General features: G+C 42.5%; 1 protein-coding gene and 1 long non-coding RNA gene across 12 annotated transcripts in view; both read left to right on the forward strand.

Annotated features, from left to right (window-relative positions):
* The window catches only part of arhgap12b (Rho GTPase activating protein 12b), a 75,880-nt gene that overhangs the window by 8,562 nt on the left and 43,243 nt on the right, over positions 1 to 24,075 (forward strand). Inside the window, exon 1 of one of the 11 annotated variants that reach the window (XM_032503384.1) lies at positions 7,590 to 7,792. The exons of 9 other annotated variants lie outside the window; for them this stretch is intronic. In XM_032503384.1, coding sequence (XP_032359275.1) covers positions 7,778 to 7,792 — 15 coding nt within the window. In that variant the 5' untranslated portion in view covers positions 7,590 to 7,777. Of the gene's footprint in view, positions 1 to 7,589; positions 7,793 to 22,924; positions 23,133 to 24,075 lie in introns of those variants that run through there. One more of the 11 variants, XM_032503383.1, reaches the window with a different exon arrangement.
* On the forward strand, positions 13,045 to 20,110 carry LOC116671903 (uncharacterized). The gene is made up of 2 exons (XR_004327398.1): positions 13,045 to 13,297; positions 20,065 to 20,110. It is a non-coding gene; the product is annotated as an uncharacterized LOC116671903 (long non-coding RNA).

Below are 24,075 nucleotides of genomic sequence, written 5' to 3' on the forward strand. Positions count from 1 at the left end.
TCATCTTCAGGGCTCTCCCGGTGGCAAGCCCAGACTATCCACTCCCCTGACTCCTCAGCACCTTAAGGGGTTGCTTAGGTTTGTGGTCACACCGCCATCCTACTGAATCCTACTTACCAAGTTGTCCCCCCCTTCCCCTCTCCTCTAAAATCACAGCTCCAATGCTCTTAAGGGATTGGCATAGTAAACCTCTTTTCCTCACTTCTCAAGAGCCTGGCAACAGGATAGATATAGTGGTTATTTTCTTTAAAGAATGTGGTAAAAGCCTGTTTTCTACTTAAACATGTTGTGTTTCTCTACATCTACTCCTCTGTTTATAAGACACTGGTGTTTGTTGCCTATTTTGTCGCTCTGTTGAACTATGCTTGCTCTTGGGGGAATTACTAGAATTGTTGTGACTTTATAAATTATAGAGTGTGGTCTAGACCTACTCTATCTGTGTTGCGAGATAACCCTTGTTATGATACTTTGAAACTATAAATAAAATTGAATTGTAAAATTTCAGCAGAAAAACATGACCACACAAAGCCTCTACGGCCACAAAGGAAGTTATTTTGAGTCGGGTTGTTTTGGAATACTTTGCAATATCTGCTATTGAATGGGGAAAGCTGAGAATCATACATTTTATGGGGGAAGGCTCCGTTTTCTTTCCAAAGCCCAGTGGCTTTATGAGCGGAGGAAGGGTGCTCCGTGGGACTGTCTGCGAGGCCACATGGTTGTTTTCTTCTTCTGAGATGTGTCACCGAGGGGAAGATGTGGTGGCCATGGATGTGTTTGTGTCTGTGGCTTTGCTGCCCTGCGCTCGCTTCCTGTCGGATTGGAAAGACCTTGAGAGCCCCCCCCCCCCCGCCTATTATACCCTTTCACACAATCACACACCACACAAGGGATCAGCCCCTCCCTTTTTTTTACAATTCCGACACATTTATCTGGTAAGTAATGCTGCGTGTTATTGATTAAAAACTAGTAATTCCCAGAGAATACAAGCTGGATCAGTCACTCCACTAAAGTAAGCAGCCTTCTATCACATGTCTTTGAAAGGACCGCTTTAGGGTCATTACAAAGAAATTATGCCTAGAGTCATTACATTACATGTCATTTAGCTTTACACAACTTATACTATCTATCTATCTATCTATCTATCTATCTATCTATCTATCTATCTATCTATCTATCTATCTATCTATCTATCTATCAGAGCACCGCCTCTGGAGCAACTAGGGGTTCAGTGTCTCGCTCAGGGACACATTGGCTGATGTATTGCAGTGGGAATCGAACCCTGGTCTCCCACACCAAAGGCATGTGACATATCTAATCCCCCATCACCACCCACCCAATCACAATGACACAGGTTTTTTTTTGCAAATAGGACTCTTTGCACCCCCCAAAGAGGTTTTAGCAAGCACCAAAGGACCACCAGTGCTAAAATTATAAGAATTGTGAAAAGATAGCTATTCAAATTCATCTCTAAGTGTGTCTGTCAGCAATTTACATTAGAGCAGTGCTAATCTCAGTTTTATATCCAGAGTCAGACTGTACCACACTCTGGATGATTCCCCCCTCTCAAAAAAAAAAAAACCCACATTTTTTTGAGTAAGGTAAAACCCTGTGACATAACTGGCTAGTAAATTTATTTGTATTGTATTACAGCAAACTCAAGGCCAGAGTTTGTCTGCCTTCAACCTGCTGTGTGGTCTTCTTGCTAGTGAGGAGGAGGAGGAGGAGGAGGAGTTTGCAGGCGTAGCAAGACGGGGACAAAGTGCCATGGCCCTGGGCCCTGACTGAGCCGCTGTAACCCCCTGTGCGATGGCAGAGACCTGGGGACAGAAAGCCAGACAGATGTTTTTTGGGTGAATCTGAAGATTAGTTGATTAGTCGTAGCCTGTGAGCCGTAAAACCTCCGGACCGCTGCCATGGCGAGAATGAACGAGCAACTGTACAAGGCCTCCATTAGAGATGGAGAAGAACATTTAAAACGGGATGTCTGTTGAAAGGTTCTTGAATGCAGAGGGATTGTTCATTGTTTCCTTCAACATGCTCTTTTGGCTTCTGCTAAGTTATATGTTTACTCACTTGTGCAACAGAGCAAAGGCTGAGAATGAGTGTACCAGGGGCCTAGCAGTGCATTGAAATAGACTGCTATGTGGGGGTGGCTGGGACTCCTAGGGGCACTTTGAAAATGTATTCAGTCCTAGAAAGGTTTGACCAATTTACTGCTGCTATTTTGGGGCAGGGAATTGGATCATTACTGTCTAGTGACGTGAGCTGTCTCCCACGTGAAGCAGAATGTGTGTGTGTTGTTCGTATGAAGGACAGCATGGTGGCTGTGGAGAGAGCCTTTGTGTCGCACTCGAGGGTCCTGGGAAGCGCTTCAGTTTACTGTTCAGAAAGGACCTGTTCCTAAACATCCCAAAGCCACAATAACCTGCTAATTACATGTTGGGTTAAATGGGTTCATTGCCTGTGGAGTCTGAAATTGGCTGCAGAGCACACACTCCTTCTCCAAATGAGCTGAGCTATTCTGATGCAAGTACAAGAAGGCCTGTGCTCAGGCTGACACTAACAACCATTTTCACTGTCGGTTAATCTGTCGGATAAACCGATGGGTTGTTTGGTCTTTAAAATGTCAGAATATGGCAACCTGTGTTTTCCAAAGCCCAAGACGATGCCTTGTTTTGATTCACAACTCAAAGATATTCATTTTCATCACAGAGGAGTAAAGAAACTAGAACATATTCACATTTAACATGCTGGAATCAGAGAATGTTGGCTTTAATAAAAGGGACTAAAAAAAGAGCGATGAGTTGATTATTAGTTAGTTAATCAAAGAATCTTTGCAGTTGTAATCAGTGCTCCTATTATATAATGACCCAGTAAATACCAAAAAAATGGAGTGCAAGCTGTGATGTGCAACCATCTTCTGCCTGTTGTGCCCTGTAATCTGGAGCTGTGCTCAGAGTCTTACTTTCGGACCGGCTGAAAAGGAGGCCACTGCTTGTTTTCCAGTGCATACTTGACATTCCTCAGTGCCTTCGCACACAGACACACACACAACACACACACACACACACACACACATACTTGGATACAGGGAGGCAACAGGCTAGCTAAGTCAATGAATGTCTGCTTTACCCCTCTACAGCAATGCACTGTGGACTTTTTGGTAATTTAATATTAAACTCAAGCAAATTATACATCCGCCGTGTTCATGTGAGAGTCTTCCCCTCTCTGCTTATCTGCCTGCTGGCAGTCCTCTATCCTACTGCTCTTCTCTTTCCTGTCTGGGCCTTTTACTTTCTCTTCTACTTTTCCCAGCTCCCTCCGTCTCCATCCTCTTCTGCTGTCAGCCTCGCATCCCCCCGCAACTCTCACCTGTCTGTCCCTTCAACCTTTCTCCTGAATCGTGTTGTCAGATGAGCTCTCAGTGAAGGGTGAGGAAACTCACAGCTCCTGGTCCAAACTGGGACTGAGCTGGGACGATTCCACATTTTGCTGAACAATAAATTGTCTTAGATATAATTGTGATTAACAATATAATAGAATTTATTAATGTAATACTTTTGAAAAAATATTGAATGAATTCCTGGCTATATCTTTTTGTTATATCACTGTTATGTGATCCAGATAATACAATATAACACAGGTGCATGGCCTATAAGTAAACATGCCTGTTTATTATCATAGGTTTTTTCCTATTTGTACACCCCCCCCCCTTCATTTTTGTTGCTATGAATGTGTTTAGGGTCAAGTGCCAACAACTAATGATTGAAATAATAATAAAAATATATAGTCCGACCAATATTCACTTATATTACAATATGATATATCTAATCAAAATCAACCAGCCAGCCACACAGCTTAAGATCGTAGCTAATGTTAGCAATTAATTTAGACAAAGGACAATTATGTAATAATTGTTACAGCCCTACCTGTAACCCCCGATTTTTGTCTTCCCCACATCCACCCTGAACCCCGCCTTCCGTGACACAACAATAGGATTACAGCCCCAAGCCCCCAGGGTGGAGGTTGACAAATCCGGCTAGGGGTTACTGGGAATCATGTCTGTTGTGTAAGGTGCAGGATTGAACCTGTTTAATTCTTTCCATGGGGTGTTTGCTAAAGGTGAGCCAGACAGAATGGTTTACTTACATTTAGGGCAATAGATTCAGATTATATAGATACCGAGATATGAGGCTAGATACCACCTTAAAATTGATTAAAAAATCAGAATAAGGCCTATTGTCTAAGTGTCAATTATTTGACATAATTGCGGTGTCTTTGTTTACAACAACATTAGGGAAGGTCTTAAAACGTATGACTGGTAGTTGTGATATAAGTGATTATTTGCCAGACTACATATTCTTACTATTCTTTCTTACTATTTTGTACTATTGTTAGTTGATGGAACTTAAGTCTACACACATTCATAGCAACTAAAATCTCTGGAACGATTAGAGAATACGTTTTATGTTAATAAAGAGAAGTAGTAGTTTACTTCATAGGCAATGCATCTGTGTTGTTACATTATCTGGGTCACATGACACTGATATACCCAAAAGATGTAACCTGGAATTAATTTAATAAAGTGATAAAATTAAAAAAAGTAATACATAAATACATATATATTTTTTTAAATACTTGACATAAAGAGACACTTTATATTTTGAATCTCAATTTTTTCTGAGACAATTAATTGTACAGCAAAATTTGGAATCGTTACAGCTCTAATGGTGATATGACACGAGTGTTGTCTTGTCCTGGTTTTAAAGGCGGCATTACAGTAAAGTGATGTCATTCTCTCAACTTACCAAACTGTTCTAACTGTTCTGTGTTTGCCTTTACCCGCCTAGTCATTAAATCCACATTACTGACAATTACAGAAGTCTCATTGTGTAAATATTTTGTGAAAGCACCAATAGTCAGTATCACGGCATGTCGGCATCAATGTATTTGGGCCAAAATATCGTGATATTTGATTTTCTCCATTTCGCCCAGCTTTACTTACATTCTATTTTTTTCTTTGTTTAGATTTAGGTTCCAGGCATAGGCATCTAAGACCAAAAGTTTTGGAATGAAGCTGCCAGTTATGACAAGAAAGCCATCAAATATTCAGCGTTTGGCACACAGTTTTGACACAGATGATCATTTGATACTCCCATGCCAATGAAACTGTTGACGCTGGAGTAGCAGCTACTTAATGCTGCATCAGGCAGGCCACTGCACGCTGTCAGTGCTGATAAAATCTCCTCCTAACTGCAAGGATTACTCCTACCTTTGGAAATGAAACTAATGAAAAGCATATTAGCTGTGGATGACTCTATTGTCTCAGCTTAGATAAAAGGCTAAAATCTGCCAGAGATATCTGTTTAAGGGCTCGGTCACACCAGAATTAATGCAGAAGATATTAGGCTGAAATCAGGTAATTTCAACGGAATCCCAGTGATGACAGGATCAGCGTGGGGAGATTAAAGGTGCGCTGTAAACAAGCAAACCGCTGTTACTCACTAAAGTACATTGTGTGCATTAGAGCCTGACCGAAATAAGGATTTTTAAGGTCAATACCGATACGAATGTTTGGTTATTTAAAAATCAAAAATGCCGATTTACCGACTGATATACTGTATATATTTAAAAAAATAATAATCCAGGAACGCGTTATAAAACAGATTTCCCTAACATTAGTTATTTGTAGTTATTTATGAGTTCTCACTAAAATATTTTTTTTTAATGTCACAACAGAACGGAGAAACATCAAAATATATTAAAGTTCGGATAAATAAAATGTATAAAAATACAAACTTTACATATGAAACTTAAAGTCCTTTTGAACAAAAACGCAGAAACCAAAAAAATCGGTGTTGCCAACAGGGACGTCGTAGAGCGTCCTCTGGTGGACAAACTATGCTACGCCAACACTCAGAACATGGTTGACTCTCCGTTTTCAGTTTTGAAATATTCTTTTATCAGAATCATTTATTTGTCGTTATAATGATTCTGATGAAAACGGCCATTGTAAATGCCGATGCCTAATAGCTGCCAAAAATATCGGCCAGCCGATATATCGGTCGGGTTCTAGTCTGCGTCCAACAGATGTATTGAATGCATTTCCTATCTCCATTAAACATGTGCAAAGCTTTATGCTTTTAATAGAGCCCGATCGATATATTGGCGGGCCAATATTGGGAATTTCAAGAGCTATCTGTATTTTTTTACTTTTTTTATATTCATGATTCTGATAAATATTTAAAAAATAAAATAAAAACGGACTGTCAACCATGTTATGAGTGTTGGCGTTGCATAGTTTGTCCACCAGAGGGCGCTTTACAAGTTTTATGTTTTTTTTATTGTGTTTTTGTTCAAAGGACTTTAAGTTTCATATCTTAAGTTTGTATTTTTATGCATTTTATTTATTAGAACTCTCATATATTTAAAAGTGCCTCTGTACTGTTGTAACAAAACAAGTTCTTATTCCATTTCAGTAAGAACTCGTAAATAACTACAAATAACTAATGTTAGGAAAATCTATTTGCTTTGTTACGTGTTTCTGGATTTTTTTTTATATATATCGGATTTTTAAATAACCAAATATTTGTACTGGTATCAGCCTTAAAAATCGGTTGGGCTCTAATTTTTTAATCTAGCTTTGTTTGCATCCATGTTTGCAGTCTTTTTCTTCACTGTCTGCAGCATATCTTGGCATGGTATTGCCACCTGTTGGAATAGTGCTTCCTCTTGATCATGCATGAGATAAACAAAACAGGGACCCACTCATTCAAACCCAGCTCCATAGCACCACACCACCAAGCTTCCAGCACCACCATTTTTGCGAAGACAAATTAATAGACTTTTTGACTGTTATGGTATGTCTAGGGGACTCGAGTTGTCAAGATTTTGATCTCAAATCGAAAATTAATCTAAATGACATTTCAGTTATCGAAACTATTGAAATCAAAAGCAAGATCGGGGATTCTCACAATATTTTTTTTTTTCTCCACCCCCGCCTACTTGCACCTGTCCATAAAAAAACCAGTAGCATGCAGCTAAAGACACTGGGTAATGCTAGCTTACCAGTAGCCTGCAGCGGCTCTCCTTCGGACACCATGGCCACTGCCGGAGTCTGAGATGACGGAGAAACAACAGAACTGGAAAATCTTCCTACTCCTAAACTAATGGTGCTTTTAATTGCACTTTGTTAATTTTAAGAAAAGGACAAATCAAAAATCAAATTGACCTTTAAAATTTAGTCTAATCGTGGATTTGGAGTATCGAGACACCGCCTGGGCACTACCTGTTAGACTCAGAGTGTCCCCAAAATACACCGTTGTCTAGACAAAACATTAAGGTAGAATTAAGGTGTACAAGCATATCACCTGACTTCTTTGGCTTCTTTGCAGCTCTATCAATGTGAGATAATAAATGTTATTATGAGCATTAACTATAGACATGATTGTTCAGACCAAACTGGGAACGTGTTCATGGTTCATGTAATCAAAGAACACAGCTGACAGTGGAGAGACTTTGTGATTGGAAGCTTTCTCGCACTCTGTAGTTCTCTCTACTACTCTGTCCATAAAGCCGCTCTGCCTGTCAGCCTGTGATGCAGCGTGGCATTTAGAGCGGATGACGGGGACACATCACCTATTTAATTTGCTCGCTTTTTCCTCTCTCTCTTTCCCTCTTCACTACATTGCTCTCTGTGGTTTATTCAGTCCCTCCCACGTCGTTCACTGCCCCTCTCTCTGGGCTTCAGTGCTGTGGCTTGGTGCACCGGGACAGCATGCACCCAGAGAAGGTAAGAACCTCTAGCTGACCGGCTCTTGATAGCACTGTTCTTAATTTCCCTCTGCTCCTCTCTCTATCTTTCAACCAGCACCCTCCCAACATCTTTCCCTGCCCTGGCTGTTCTGGATGCAGTGTGTTTCCTTTCTAACCACCAGAGCCCCTTCCCAGAGTTTTTTTTACTGGCTCAGAGTGGGCATTTGGGGGGGGGTTACTACACGGCACTAAGCATGATGGGTCCTCGTACAGTAAAGGCAATAAGTCTGTGTTACTTTATTTGACAGAAATATAATGCATTTTCCTGTTATTTCTGACAAGTTGATAAACAGAACTGCATGTTATGCTAGAGTTAATAAAACTAAAAAATTAATATATAAACAAATAATCGCTACATTCTGATTCTGGAGAAAAAACTAAGATTAACACTCTTAAGTTTATGGTAAATTGCTCTTAAACACATTTAGAGGATTTGAATTGCTACTTTTATTGTCAGTTCTTAACATTTTGGTGCTGGTGATTTACCTTTGGGGCTGGAATAAAACCTCTTGGGGGGGGGGGGGGGGGGGCATTGAAACATTCAGACTGACGGCACCAACTGTTGTGCGCACTATTGTGTGTTTTGATATGGCGTCGGGCACGTGTGGTCGTTGTTGTGTGGGATGTATTTAGCTAGTAACTTGACCGCCCCCCCCCCTTCCCGCTGGGTTCTTGTGTTTTGCATACAAGTGATGTTGCTCCGTGCACTGGGCTCTCAATGCACGCTTACATAACTGAGGCAGGCGGTGTCCAGAGACTTGAACAGCTGCTTGTCATTTCTTATGCTTATTTTTTAATGTTTACACTCAACCCTCTGAGAACAGTGATCACGGTCTAAGGATCTGTTTCCCTTTTGGTATCTTTTATGAAGCGGCCTGTGTTAGCTTTAAGTGGCTATTAGCACGATGCAGGTGAAGTCATTTAGACAGCACTTTCCAGGTATAAAAGGCCCTGGCTGCGTTATACAGTTTTTTTTGTTTTTTTTTGCGTGGTGTTTCTGATTTCTCCCATTAAATCCGAATCCACCTTGGGACTCCGAGTCAGCACAGCGCTGAAGTGGAGTGCTGTCACTGTCGTTCCCCACAGTGCTCGTTTTCGTGTTTCTTTCATTTTCCTTTTTTCCGCCCACACTGCTGTTTCTTTGTCTGCCTAGGACATCACTGAAATATGAAAATTTCATCAAACCATACATAGTTAGCATAGAATTCTTGTTGTCTGTGCAAGAACTGTTGTCTTTTGTTTCACATATTTTCCAAGAGACACAGACACAAGTTATGTGATTGAGGATGTTGCGTGTGACATGGGGCAGGGGGGGGCTCCTTCTCACCCACAACAGCTTGACTCCCAAAGTGATTTAGTGTAACAGTACAGCCCGTTGCTGCAGATCAGAGCCATATTAGCGAGCCATCCAGTGTTTCTCTGCTCTCACTGCTGTCCTCAGGGGAGGGGCAGCTGCTGCTGGTTGCCAGTGGGTGGGAGGGCAGGTGGAAGCATCTTAGCGTGGGCGTCTTGAGCATCACGGGGCAGGTACTGTCTCGGTCATATGCCACTGCTAACAATAATTGCTTGGCGTGGCTGGCAAAGAGACAAAGGATGAGATGTGAATCCATCAGTGCTGAAATGGTCCCGCTATGGTGGTCCCGGTATCGAATTCAATACTTTTTTAGGCACTGACCGAATTGCCTCTAAAGTATTAAGAAACAAAAAATGCCTTATCAATCAATACCCAATTTCAGTACTTAAGGAGTCAAATCGCGCAGTGTGCTTGGTCTGCACGATTCAAGGGAAAATATGAAGCACGATATACATATTTTTAGCTTAGAATTGATCACTATTCTCTGCCAAGATTTTTTTTTTTCTCACAAAGTTGAATGTTTATTGCACACATGAACCATAACAAAACCAATTGGCTGTACCAAACAGATTTAGTTTGACACCTGTAGCACATTGCTCATCACCACAAGCCTGTGAACACAGAGGCTTCAATGAAGAGAAGGGAGAGCACTGCAGAGCTTGGTAACGCTTTAAAACCTATTTTAAACAGTCTATGTTTAAAACTCCCAGAAGAAAGCAGAAGCATTTTGGATGCAGTCAGCAGTCAGCATTCTAAATGGCGATTTTTATAACGATTCATTGTGCAGGCCTACAGCATGCTTCCACCAAGATCTCATAATGTTTATGGTTGGCGGTCTAACGTTACACGTCTTAGAGACACTAAGGAAAAAAATCTACGTTACACAGAGACTGGGCTCAAGTAGTCAAAGCTGAACCATAAATAAAAAGATTTGTGTCAAAATGTGTTCTGTTGTAATTTCTTTTTGCTCCATACAATTTGTTTGGAATCGTTTAGGAACCGTTATCGAAGTCTCGGTATTGGAAGTCTTTCTGTGCATTCTGTGGAAGCCACTTTGCTGCTCAGATGGATCTTCAATAAGTGGAGTTTGTTTTACTGTTGTGTTTTATCACCAGTCTGGGCTTTGGTATAGGAAAACATGCGACAACAGTGTTCAGTATTGCGATAACACAAACCGATCTTGTGTGTAAAGTGTGCTCAGTTCTGCATTTCTGCTGCTTTCAGCATTCTGCTAGAATACAACAAACTGCTGGTTGAATATAAAACAAATGACAGGAAATAATTTCCAACATTCTTTTAATTGAACAAATTGAACATTGAATTGACATTTTTAAAAGGCAGTTTTCTACTGGCGTTTTCTTTCGACTAACACAAGAAAATGTCGGACTGTCTTTAGCGATATTGCGCAGCCTTTCGCAATGTGTTTATTGCGGTGGTTGATATTGCGGTAATGTTAAAAAAAATACAGATTTTGCGGCCCAAGTTTTGTAGGTCACTTGTGAGCCAGTAGTTAAAGATGTGCCACTCCTACAGCCTTGTGATATGTTTTGTTTTGTATTTGTCCTTAGAACTTTCCACTAGCATCTGTTGCTGAACAGACACACTACAGTGATAAACAAAAGGGGATATACAGAGAGAGAGAGAGCGAGAGAGCGCTGTGGATCAGTCTGGATCCTTCTGCCGGCTTAACAGCTCTGTACCCAAACAACCCAAAGTCATTTCAAACAGCAAATCCCACAAACATTTAACACAACATCTAAACACTCCGATTGGCTTTCAGCTCAGTAGCGAGCGTGCCAACCCAGCTCTACCTTTTGGGGATACAGTACTTGTCTCAGTGCATTTCCTCAAAGCTGGACAGAAATAGCTCCCAGATTAAACCGAGACACTAGGAGGCGGTTCAGTGGTATTTCTAGTAAACGGGAGAGACTTCCAAGGTCAGCAGACTTTCCGTGCCCTTGTATTTGGTTGGCAGAGAGGCACTGCCGTGTCCATTAGTGAAATGGATATGCCGCTTGGTAACGGATGTCTCAGTGTTCCCGTCGTACGCCGCTGGCTCTGCAACGTGATTGGCTGGTTTGAACCCACTCTCTGTATAGTTGCCTGACAGCTTTTTGATTTTTCTGTCAGAAAGGGATTACAAAGTTCCAGTCTTAAATGCATAGAACAGCTAGCATCGAATGTGGAATGTGTGAGAAACGAGGAACGTTGAAAATCTTTCAGAATTGAACTATGTGCTGTCGATCTGGTTTCCTTTTATTCGGGATGGACCTTGGTCGGGTTAGCGTTATCTTGTCAGAGTGGAAGCTAAACAAACATGTATCTGGGAGTGTGAGTGTTAGTGCTGGCTTCCATTCTCTTTCTGTAGACTCTAGTTTCCCTTTTCCACTTCTTTTGAAGCGTTAACACACCAGTTCATCATATAGAGTTCCAATGGTGACACTCATATTTTGACATGAATTTAATTGTGTAACTTAATGAGGAAAACCTTGAAATGGTGTCTTTTTAAGCATGAGGCTGGTCTCAGATAAACACACATACATTGGATAGTCTTAAAGGCAAACATTTCAAAATTAAAATTTTAAGCCTTAAAAAGTCTTCAATTTGCTGAAATATTGTCTTCTATTCTGATCTTAAATCCTTTTAAACAGGTCTTAATTTTCCTACGTCCATGCAACGCTACCTCGTTGTGCAAATTTTTTTTAAAATCCCATGGTGTTGTGGTTCTTTCTTTCCCTTCTCCAATTATAATCTTTCTGTATTACAACTACAAAGACCAACATGCTACTGATATTGCAGCCAATCAGCTTTCGTGATGCGAGTCTCTTTTAGATTTCACCACAGACATAAAACAGATTTCATTTTAAAGCTATGGGGAAGTTCAAGTTTAAAGATAATTGGCATGAAATAACTGAATTTAGGGCATCGTGGATGTGATAAAGGTCTTAAATTCATGGTCTTAAAAAGTCTTAAATTTGACTGGTGAAACCTGCAGAAACCCTGGCCCATCTTTACACAACCTACTTACAGAAAGACAAACCTCTCCATGCAATCGATATGCATACAAAAAAAGTACTAATGAAACATATTTAATAATGACTTGATTATAATATAATTGACCAAGCCTGTCTCACTTGTCCTGCAGTTTCTCTTCGTTTTGTCTCCGTTGTCGACCACACAGTGGGTGTTCACCGCTGACGGAGGTTACATGGACTAAATACATTGTGCTCATGTTTCCACAGTGAAGGGACACCAGATAGTTGAGGTTATTTGACCACAGTCCTGATAACCATCTGCTTAGTGCTCACACAAGCAGACCTCATTAATGCTGGTTTACATGTGAGCAGTTCATTTCCTTGTTATAAGAGCATAACTAGTTTTGTCACTGACTGATATGTTTATGCCCGCTGTATACAGCGTAGACATAGACCCGGATAGCTCAAAATGCGTGCAGGTGTCACGCCACTTGGCTTTAGAAAGTTGGCGTGTATGTACGCAAAGTCATGCTGTCAAGTTGTTTTATCAGTATGTGGAGTCTCTGACTCTCCTAAGTTTTCATTGAGCTAATTTTTCCGGGTCACCTTTTAGATTTGTTCAGTATGTGACTGAGGTGGGAAACCTTACCTAGTGTATACACAGATGTAATGCTATTTTTGGATTCAACAATAACCAATTTTAAGGTCCTATGGAATGAATTTTCACTTTTTTAACATTTAATATGAGTTCCCCCAGCCTGCCTATGGTCCCCCAGTGGCTACAAATGGTGATAGGTGTAAACCGAGCCCTGGGTATCCTGCTCTGCCTTTGAGAAAATGAAAGTTCAGATGGGCTGATCTGGATTCTTCTCCCTATGATGTCATAAGGGGCAAGGTTACCTCTCCTTTCTCTGCTTTGCCCGCCCATGAGAGAGAGACATTGTGGATTTCAAACAAGCAAAGTGGCAGTTGGTCGAGGCCACACCCCCATCCTTCACCTTGCCCCCTCTCTCTCCTCCTCAAAAACTACAGACTCAGAAATGGCACATACTAAGGAAAGCTCATTGTGGGACTGGCTGTAGTGGCTGTAATGCTGCACCAAAGCTGAATTTTAGGAAAGGGACTTCAGATACAGTATTAGGGGACCACTAAGGTCTATATAAAAGAGACTTCAGATACAGTATTAGAGGACCACTAAGGTCTATATAAAAGAGACTTCAGATACAGTATTAGGGGACCACTAAGGTCTATATAAAAGAGACTTCAGATACAGTATTAGGGGACCACTAAGGTCTATATAAAAGAGACTTCAGATACAGTATTAGAGGACCAAAGCATCCAAAGAGCACCATGTGATGGGACCTTTTAAGATATGAATGATTAAGAAAATTATTCTGGGCAACCCTAGTCATGACAAAGGCCAGTTGTCTGAGTACACTAGATTCCACTCCCCTGTTGTACTTTCTGTATGAGAGTCTGTTGTTTTGGGCGCATCAGCGAATAAGCCCGTACATATGTATGGTACTCTGAAGTGTGTTTTATTTTTTGCTCCTAAAACATTGTTTTGTATGGATCAAACCACCAAAGCAGACCAGCCCAGAGTGCCACAATCCTCCAAAAAGTGTTAGAGGCTTCGCTGGCTAAGCTTTATGCACCAGCAACTGTGGGACAGAGGGGCTTACAGGTCAAACCCCATCCCCCCCATCCTCCCCCCCCCCCCCCCCCCACAATGCAATCTTCTTACATATCTGGATTTAGATGTTGTTTACAGTACATTCCTGGGTTAAACCCCTTCCGTGCCCACCCCCCCAAACGCATGTTCATCCCGAACCAACATGTTCCAGCGTTTCTCATCTTGTTGAACAATGGGCTTATTTGCTGTGCTATTGGTCCTGACCCTGATTGTAGTGCTGGAGGTGTCCAGCACCACGTGTGCCATACTGTTGACTCCCTAAGACCGCTCGGGGGATCGAGAGGTTCGCTGCTTAGCTCAATGTCTTCATTGTTGCCTAATTCACAAATTCATTCTCCTTACTTGTGTCTCTCACTTGAAGGCCCTGGTGTTAATTGAAAGGCGAGTAATCGGTCTTTCGTTGAGTTTTTTGGTTGTGCTGCTGCTCCGTGGCCCGGGCCAGGACCCCCTCTCGATTGGCAGTAGAGAGGTTTGTTGTTGATCTGCCAGCCAATCCTCAGGCCCTTGAGCCCCTGTTGATCTAAAATGAGTGGGTGTTTGCAACCATGGTGACAATTTCAAATGAGACTGCAGCCACTCCAGTGCCAATTGGGTTTGCGGTGCTTTGCATATGGTTAACATGCTCTGTTTGAGATGATGTCAAAGAGAGAACCGCTACTTCACACAAAGATCCTTAAATTAGTGAATAATTAAAAAAGGGGATGAAAGGAGAATCGTTTTTATTCCTTATCTAAGAAATTCTCAGGGAAGATCTACATTAGAATAGATTTGCATACATGCTAAATGTGCACAATGTAAGGCGTACCTGCTTCTTAAAATGATATGGTAAATGTAGGTAAAATCTATAAATTCTAATTGATTTGGGCCCTGATCCAGTATCCCTCTGTTACCGTGAAGCAAACCCACTGACCCTGTTTTCCACTCCCATCCAACCCAGCAGCACCATCGCTCCAGGACCCTGTCAGCACCACTCAGCAGGAGAGGACCACCTCGTGGTTCTAGGTTACCTAGGGCCCCGTGCCCTGTCCCGCCTGATGCACATTCTGTCAGTGGACCGTGGACAATTTGGCGGACAGAGTTGCCTTTACGTGCCATTGCTGGCTCGACAAAACAATAGCACCATTCTTGCTAATGTGGCAAGATGTGCCCAGTGGAAATTGCATTGCTTTCCACAAACTCTCTCTGTGATGATCAATTACCCAACCAAGAGCCTCTTACGGGTCACTCAGAGGGCAAACAGGGGACAAGGCCGTTCGCTTGGATGAATCAAAGCCTGGGAAAGTACGGCTCTATGTGACAGTTGGTTCTGACGTGGTACTTTGGTGCGGCATGATTCATTTTTTGGGGAAAAAACATACATAAGATCCAGTTAAATAAAGCATAGGATGTTTTATCTTATTTCTTGACCCAAATGCAGGAAGTGGGTCAAGTTGATTGAGTTTGTTGAATCTGAGATCTCACGCTTCATGCAGCAGGTGGGTGTCAGGTCGCCAAGAACATGTTGGAAAATCAGGAGGTTGTAGGCTGTCCAGAGTTCAGCATGTGGTCATGTTTTCAGTGTGACATGCAGAACCGGGGGCCAGCTGATGATGCAGTTTGTTTTTCTAAAGACCCCAATCATGTGACTGGGCAGTATAGATGACAAGGCAGCCCTCTCTCTGACAGGAGCAGTACACAACAATGGCTTTACAGTGGCTGGTCCGCTACTGGAACTTTTCTCTGGATGGATATAGAGAGGGAAGGGGCACGAAGAGGGGGGGGGGGGGGGGGCTGGCTGGTTTGGCAGTCTCTGGGTAGTGGGCCGTGTGACCCATGACCCATACCAATGGGACACAATGCACCTTTCTGTCACTGCACACACACACACACACACACACACACACACACACACACACACACACACACACACACACACACACACACACAACACACACACTCTGAGTCATGGTATGTGGGCCAATGGGTAGATGGGCTGGAGATTTAAATGTGCCCTTTTAATTGTTTGTAGCCCACTTTCCCATGTGTCATTGCTCTGTCAACACAAGGCTGTAGTCATTATTATTCATTAATCCACTATGACAAATGCCCGTCACAAGTAACCAGTTCCCAAAGTAATGTCCACTTATAGCCAAATAACACAGTGTGTTTTGACAAGCAAGCATCTTCTCACCCACGGCCCCTGCCGCGGCTTTGGCCTCTGGTCCTTGTAGCAGGTCAGTGCTGCCATCCACTCATGGAGACGCTAGAGGCCGTGTGAGAGGAAACGTAAACATGGCAAACGGGCACATGTGCTAGGCTAAAGGCTAACCCCCAGCAGACCAGCTCTCCTGACTGTTGTCACAGCCAATGTCCACTCCTTGGACAATAAACTTTTTTTTGTTTTTGTTTTTACAAAATGTCTTTCTGTATTTAGAGTATGTAGATGAATTACAATAAAGTATCTCTTATCGAATAGTTTGGCTGAAGGCCTAAATTAGCTGAAGGCCTGTGCCTTGGGTCACGGTTAGCAGCTTTTTCACCAGAGGGATGCACTTGTGCATCTGCATTTGTGGAACTAATGGCTTGTGATTGGCCCCCCGCCACAGGCTACTTCTTCATGAATTAAGTTAATTATATACATGATTGCAGTCTTGTTCTTCCTTGCCTTTGTTGGAGCATTTCAGCATTTCTTTGGTTGTAACCACAACCAACAATAATGCATGCAGCAATAATATATATATCTCCCGCCATGTGAATAGTCATACAACCACTGCTTTTTTCTTTTTTGTGGCTAATCGCAGGTATGTCTTCCAAAGGTCGGTCTCCTCTCTCCTCTTCTCTCTCTCTCTCTCTCTCCCTCTCTCTCTCTCTCTCTCTCTCTCCTCTCTCTCTCTCCTCTCTCTCTCTCTCTTCTACTCTCTATATATATATATATATATAATATATATATATATATAGATATATATATATAATATATATATATATATATACACACACACACCACACAACACACGGGGGAAGGGGATTGCTTTGCGGTTAGAGCACCAGGTTAATGATGCTACTGATTTGCAGTTGCTGGGGCTGAAATAACCAGTCAGAACTGATCCTAAAGAAGCAGTGCTGACCCTACTGAATGATACTACTGCATTCCTAACCGTTTTCTATTAATTATTGCATACCCTGTACCAACGCCAGCATCCCATCCACTAAATTTGTTCTGCTAGGCCTCAGTCAGCAGTGATTAGCAAATACATCATCATTTGTTTCTGCCAGAACAGAAATCTGCGTTGTTGTAGATATGCAGTTTTCTCGTTCCTCCAAGTCTCCTCCTGCGCTGTGCCCGAGGCAGAGGAAGAGAATGAGTTGTCCAAACCACCCGCTGTGCTTTTGGTTCTCTCTCGGCTCAGGTAATTCCATTTCCTCATTGTAGATGTGCTGGGAATGCAGCCGTCCCCTCTGTAGGAGCCCCCCACTGTCAGTCGGTCTCAGCCCAGATGGGACGTTGCTGCCTGCTGGGCCCAAAACGTCCCACCCCCCTTCATCCTCTCTCCTTTTACCTTTCTTTCTTCTCTCTCTAGGGGAGAGCCGGGACAGTTGAAACACTTTTTAATTAAACGTAATTTACAAAGCGGTCGTATCGTACTGAAAGCTGATATTTTGTCACTAGCAACCTACACTTGTCATCTGTCAAATACAGTTGTATTTTCAGCTTTGGACAAAACCGTTCAGGAGTTATTGCAGCAAGAGTGGGACGTGCGTAATGTTTCATCTGTCCCTCCTGGACGGGACAAATGAAACAGCATGCGGGGACAAATGAAACATACAGTTTAAGCCATGTAAACTTCTCCTTCCACTACTTTAATAGTTTACTGTATATCATGGATGGTACTTCCAAAATGTGTTGTTATAGATAGATTGTTGCAGGACTATGCGTCTTTGTGAATGTCTGTTAATAACTAATTGCCGTCATCCTGAAGCGCGTATGAAGCGGTTATTGAAATATCATGCACTGTGAATGACTGTGCTATATTTATAGCTAGAACAGTAAGTTTTTCTATTTATATCATGTTTCTATTGTGGGAAATGTTGTTTCACTAGGTTTTTACATGGGTTAGACCACTGGAAATCCAAAAAAACGCCCCCCAACCCGTCCGTCTCCATAGGATAACATGGGAAAACTCGACCCCCCCCCTACCTGGTGGGCTCAAATATATTTTCATCTTTCTAAAACTGCTTTTCCATGTCTCGCCTCCATAAATAATTGTATGAACACAGATATTTGTGCATTTACTTAAAATCCATGGAGTTCCAGCCAGGTCGGGGACGGTTGAAACAGCTCTACGACACGGACATATGACATTACAGCCTGTTTTGCTTCTCATGTAAACAAGCATGAAATATGAAAGTCTGGGATTGTGGAGAACACTAACTGGTCTACTGAATAAGCATGTAGTCAAACCTTTAAATGAAAAACACTCGTTAATAATCAAAAAAATGTGACCGCTAATGAAGTTTACTTTTGACCATCAAAACGCGTTTATCGGCTGTAACTCCGTGATGAAAGGAAATAACAGGAAGATATTTGGCTGATAGGAGGAGGTTAACATGCTCTATGTTCAGACCTGAGGAAGTCTGTCTATCATCATTACACTCGGAGAAAACTGGAATGTTTCATCCGTCCCGCGTTTCAATCGTCCCGGCTCTCCCCTACTCTTCACCCTCATTCCCTTACCTGACATTAAATGTCCTATGGCGTGAAAATTTAACTTGGAGGTTTTTTAACGTTAATGTGCGTTCCCCCAACCTGCCTATGGTCCCCCATTGACGATCTGGATTCTAATAATGATCTAATCTTACCTCCCCTTTCTTGGCTTTGCCCGCCCAGAGAATTTGGCCCACCCATGAGAGAGAGACATCATGTCTTTCAATGGAACATAGTTGCAGTTGGTCAAGCCCCCCCCCCCCCCCCCCCATTGTGGGACTGGCTCTAGTGGCTGTAATTCTGCACCTAGGCTGAATTTTGGGAAAAAGTCTTAGGGGACCACTAAGGTCTAGATAAAAGAGACTTCAGATACAGTAATACCGGACATTCACACCCCCACCAACTGGTGCGTCTAAAGTTACCGGAAGTCATTAATTTTCAATGGAAGCCGGCTTCTCTCAGCTGTGAGTAGGGGCAAATCTGTCGGCGTCGCGTTTTGGGCATTTTGAGCATGTTGAGTGTCAATCAGAAAGTTGAAATTTTATGGTAATGAGCTATGACGCGGCTTAGCGGCAAGCAGCGGCAATATAGACGTCCTTCGCGCTGGCTGATCCCGGAGAAACATACAATGTAAACTTTCGTTCCCACCAAAACATTAATTCTGAGGACAAGCTCATAATGGCAGTTGCTAGGTTACCTATCGGTCCCATCGTCTCTAATGGTCCTCTCACAGTGACGTCCTGCACGGGTCACTAGATTAATCCGACGGCTGCTCGCTCTGCCTGGACGCCGCTACGGCTCAGCGGCTAACGAGCAAGCTAACTGCTAACAGACCCCGCTGCGACCAATTAACAATACAACTTCTGTCATTACATATGTAATTTATAAGGGTTTCTAGTGTCCGTGTATTGACCGTGGCTGTGTGAGCTTCTCCCGGCCGAACAGAGAACGCCGCCATGTCAGAGGCCAAAGCGTCAAAAAGCGTCCCCGTACTTTTTGACAAGCGTCCTTGTCGGAGCGGCCAGAGCTTTTTTGCAGCTCAAGTTAGTGGCGGTGTGTACGTACGGTTAGGGGACCACTAAGGTCTATATTAAAGAGACTTCAGACACAGTATTAGGGGACCACTACGGTCTATATAAAAGAGACTTCAGATACAGTATTAGGGGACCACTAAGGTCTATATTAAAGAGACTTCAGACACAGTATTAGGGGACCACTACGGTCTATATAAAAGAGACTTCAGATACAGTATTAGGGGACCACTACGGTCTATATAAAAGAGACTTCAGATACAGTATTAGGGGACCACTAAGGTCTATAAAAGAGACTTCAGACACAGTATTAGGGGACCACTAGCCTACAGTCTATATAAAAGAGACTTCAGATACAGTATTAGGGGACCACTAAGGTCTATATAAAAGAGACTTCAGATACAGTATTAGGGGACCACTAAGGTCTATATAAAAGAGACTTCAGATACAGTATTAGGGGACCTCTAAGGTCTATATAAAAGAGACTTCAGATACAGTATTAGGGGACCACTAAGGTCTATATAAAAGAATCCAAAGAACACCATGTCATGGGACCTTTAAACGGATCCATTGTTTCTGCTCTTGGAGTACGATGATTAGTTAACTCTGGGTATCCTAAAGGTCCTGTGTTGTCCTTTAATGGAAATTAAGATGCCTTATAGGCAGAATTTAATTTGCTGCCCTCCGGTTTCCGTTTCAGTCAGCCACCAGCCAAAACTAATAGGTACAAATTCTCCTTTGTCCCCTCTGCTATCTCTCTACTTAACTCTGGAAAGACTAGGTAACGTTGGCACATAAGGTACACTGGGATTTGAACTTTTAATGTTGTGGTATTTATTTTCTCTGTTTGGGTTGATACTGTATTTTAATTGATGTTGCCGTCTTTGTTGTCATGTACTGTGTGTCAATTTCCTGCTACTGCAGCAAAATGGGGGTGGGGGTCGGTGGTTTGAGGGTTTCGGCTGTGAGGAAGTTTTCATTTCCCTTGTGGGTGTCTATTGCCTGTTGAAGTGGTACGCGTTGTCCCTCAGCACTATGTTCCACCACAGATTCAGCCTGAGTATTTCAGCCAGGGTTTGCATGCTAACGTGCACGGCTGCGCACACACACTGTTGAATCTCTTGAAACAGCACCCTAAAGCACTCCACCAAGGGTTAAAGGGTTATGTTGGAGTGTGGCAGCAGAGGAGGAAAGAGTGAGAGATGTGTGAAACTATGCCACTTGAACCTCCAGGGCGTCAGGATGGCGCTTATCTGGGTCACATTCTGGAGAGGAGGATCATTAAATTTGGAGCTTTAGAAATCAGCTACATGAGAGCAAACACACACTAATGCATATGCATGGTTCACACACAAATTACACAGTAACACAAAGTGCAAGCTACACTCTGCCTGAGCGTGCCATCCTTTTTTTATTTTGCTGCTGTACCTGAAGCTGAAATTGGCATTGTGAGATAAAAGCACCCCTCACTGTGTTTGGTTTCTGATTAACCCGGTCCACTGGGGTTAATACCCCGATGCACCACAGCCAGCGAGCTCGGCGGCTCCAAGGCACTCCCACTCCGTTCTCACCAGTAATGAGTCATCCTCTGTTTGCGCACATACTGAGACACCCGTCTTTGTCTCTGCCATGGGAAATAAAGCAGGACTAATGCGCAGACATGAAGATAAATAAAAACTCAGTTTTTTAATTTAAACTCAAAGTTGACTTTGTCGTCAGGCTCGGTGTTCTGGTAAACTGAATCATAGCCGGGCCATCTCCTTCCATGCAAGATGATGATTACAAGGATGTTCCCATGTGGGTGCAGCACAATTTAACAGTAGAAATTATATCTTTGGGACTAAGAAGTTGAAAGGGTGACTCATCCATAATTAATTATTTGCCAGCTCCTGTAAGCAGCCTGAAGCTATTGTTAGGGATTCATTATTGATTTCAAAGCTGCATTGATGCATCAGCATGCTCTGGTAAGCCATATATTATATATATATATATATATATATATATATATATATATATATATATATATATATATATATATTAGTGTGTGTGTATATATATATATATTAGTATTGATGTTCAGTATACAGCGCTAGTCTATACTGAAGTGGTTTTTAAAGTGGGGTCAGGGGACCCCCAGGGATCCTTGAGGGTGTTTCAGGGGGGGGTCACCAGCAAAAAGAGGAACCACTTATTTTCACTATAATTCCATCCATAAGTGATAACTAAATGCATATGAATATTTTAGTCATGGGTTTCATACACTTAATGTAATGAAAAATCTAAAAGCAAACTCCTATCAGATGGGGGGGCGAGAGCTCTAATATGTGACAGTTTAGTTTGGAAACCACTGCTATGCTCCACCTCTTGTCCTGTACCGTCTGTGTGTGTGACTGTGCGTGTGAGACTGTGTGTGTAGAAGTAGAGTCTAGGTTTACGACCACTCTCACCTGGCTCAGCACAGCAAAGTTGTGACGTTCCCATGACGGACAACTCCTCCCACCAATCTGCCACTCCACTAACGAGGTAGCTGATGGCTGTAATGTGTCATCCTTGTATGTTTTGGCTGACCTTTCCACTGACAGACTGGGAGGAAGCTGGGGTGTCGGGATCAGCTGTGATCACTTTGTTTTCACACGCAGCTGGTGGTCAGACTTAACCACAACTCCAAAAATCTAATCTCGATAATCTCCTTCCCGCGCTCGGCAGCGGAGAGAAAACGCAGCGGAGGTTGGAAAAGTTGGTGATTGCAGCCTGGTTGGAAGTTGTTTGCTGGGTAAAATTGGGCTGTCAAATGGCTTTTGTTGAGCTGTTTTTGTGTTGCTCACACATCGCTGTGATTAGGGCCCCCAGAGTTCTTTTTGGCTGGGCTCCTGGGTAGCTCACCTGGTAGATCACGCGCCCCCATATAGAGGTTTACCCCTCGTCGCAGCGGGCATGAGTTTGACTCCGACCTGCGGCCCTTTACTGCATGTTGTTCCCCCTCTCTCGCCCCTTTCATGTGTTCAGCTGTCCTGTATAAATAAAGCCCTAAAATGCCCAAAATATAACATTTAAAAAACAACAACAAAGAAGACAAAAAGAGAGTTGATTTTGGCTAATATCTCGGTTACATTCACAACAGTTTTTCACTGCAGCGTCTGTTGGTGAGACTGGAGCGTGTGAATCACAGACTTAATGACCCCAGGGTCGTGAACTCATGGCCCTATAGGGGAACTATAAGCATGGCCACCCGTCAAGTAATCCACTCCGTCTTTCTTGTCCTTCATCTGCTGTCTCTCTCCCTCCCTCTCTCTCTCAGCCCCCGCCCCCCGTGTCTCTGAGAGGCTCAGGCCATTCAACTAATGAGTGCTCCTATTGGAGGTGAGCAACATGGCCCTAAATAGATCTTAAGATCCTTTAATCGGCGGCTGAGGCCTCTTCTGTTCTTGTGTGACAACAGTGTGAAGGCAGTGAGGCAGACACAGAAGCCATCGCCTGCCACATACACATCCTGTACCGCTGGGGACACCCCGGTCCTGATTGGACTCCTCTCTCCCTCTCTTTTTGGACCATGTTTTCATACCTGAGGACCCCCCACTACATTGTGAGTAGCTGTCGTGTAGTGAATGTGACCGGCCGTGTTAAGGCTCAGGCTACTTGGCTGAGGGACAAGTAGATAAGGTGGTCTTGGTTCTTGTTGTGGTCTCTGGTAGTGACTGTAGAGCTTCACTGAAGAGCTGTGTTTCTGATTGACCCGTGTGTATTCCAAGAGATTTTTTATTTGGACATCAATAGTGGTGGAAATGTGCAAAGTACATTTATTCAAGTTCTGTTCAATGTTGACATTCTTGTGTTAAGTCCATTTAATGCTACTTCACATTTGCACTCCACTACATTTCAGAGGACAGTGTATACATGTTTCTCCACTAGAGTTGTGTAGGTTACCGTTACTAGCATTTCAGATTAAAATGTCAACAATGGCATGATTGCTTATTTAGGGACATTTTCAGTATGTAAAAAGACTTGCTGGAAAGAAGTAAAATTACATATTTGATGTACATTTTTATAAGGCCCTCACTCATTTTCACACTTGTGAAAATGACACATGGAATTCAAGGGAGAAAGCAGATTATGCAACGTTCTTGCAGGTAGCGAGAAATGATTAAACATAGAGCCCGACAAACTTTGACACTATTCGTTAAACACCAACAAGAACATTAACACTGTGTAATCTTAAATTGTGCATATTGAGCTAAAACGAAAATGTTATTAGTTAATTGACAGAAAATGAATCTACAGTATGGATTTTTGGACTGGTAATCAGACAAAACAAGCGATTGGAAGACGTTGCCTCGGGCTCTGAGAAATTATAATATAGATGATTCTACAACTTTTCCACATTCAAAGATGAAGCGAGAATTTTAAATGCAAATGAATTGAGTTCATAGAGAAAACATTGAGCATTTTCTCATTTCTTATAATATTGAACATGATATTTGTGGTTCATGCACATGGCACAAAAGCAACTCCTCGTGTTGATCTTCCAA

Source organism: Etheostoma spectabile, chromosome 22 (genome assembly GCF_008692095.1).
Source record: "Etheostoma spectabile isolate EspeVRDwgs_2016 chromosome 22, UIUC_Espe_1.0, whole genome shotgun sequence".
Taxonomy (NCBI): domain Eukaryota; kingdom Metazoa; phylum Chordata; class Actinopteri; order Perciformes; family Percidae; genus Etheostoma; species Etheostoma spectabile.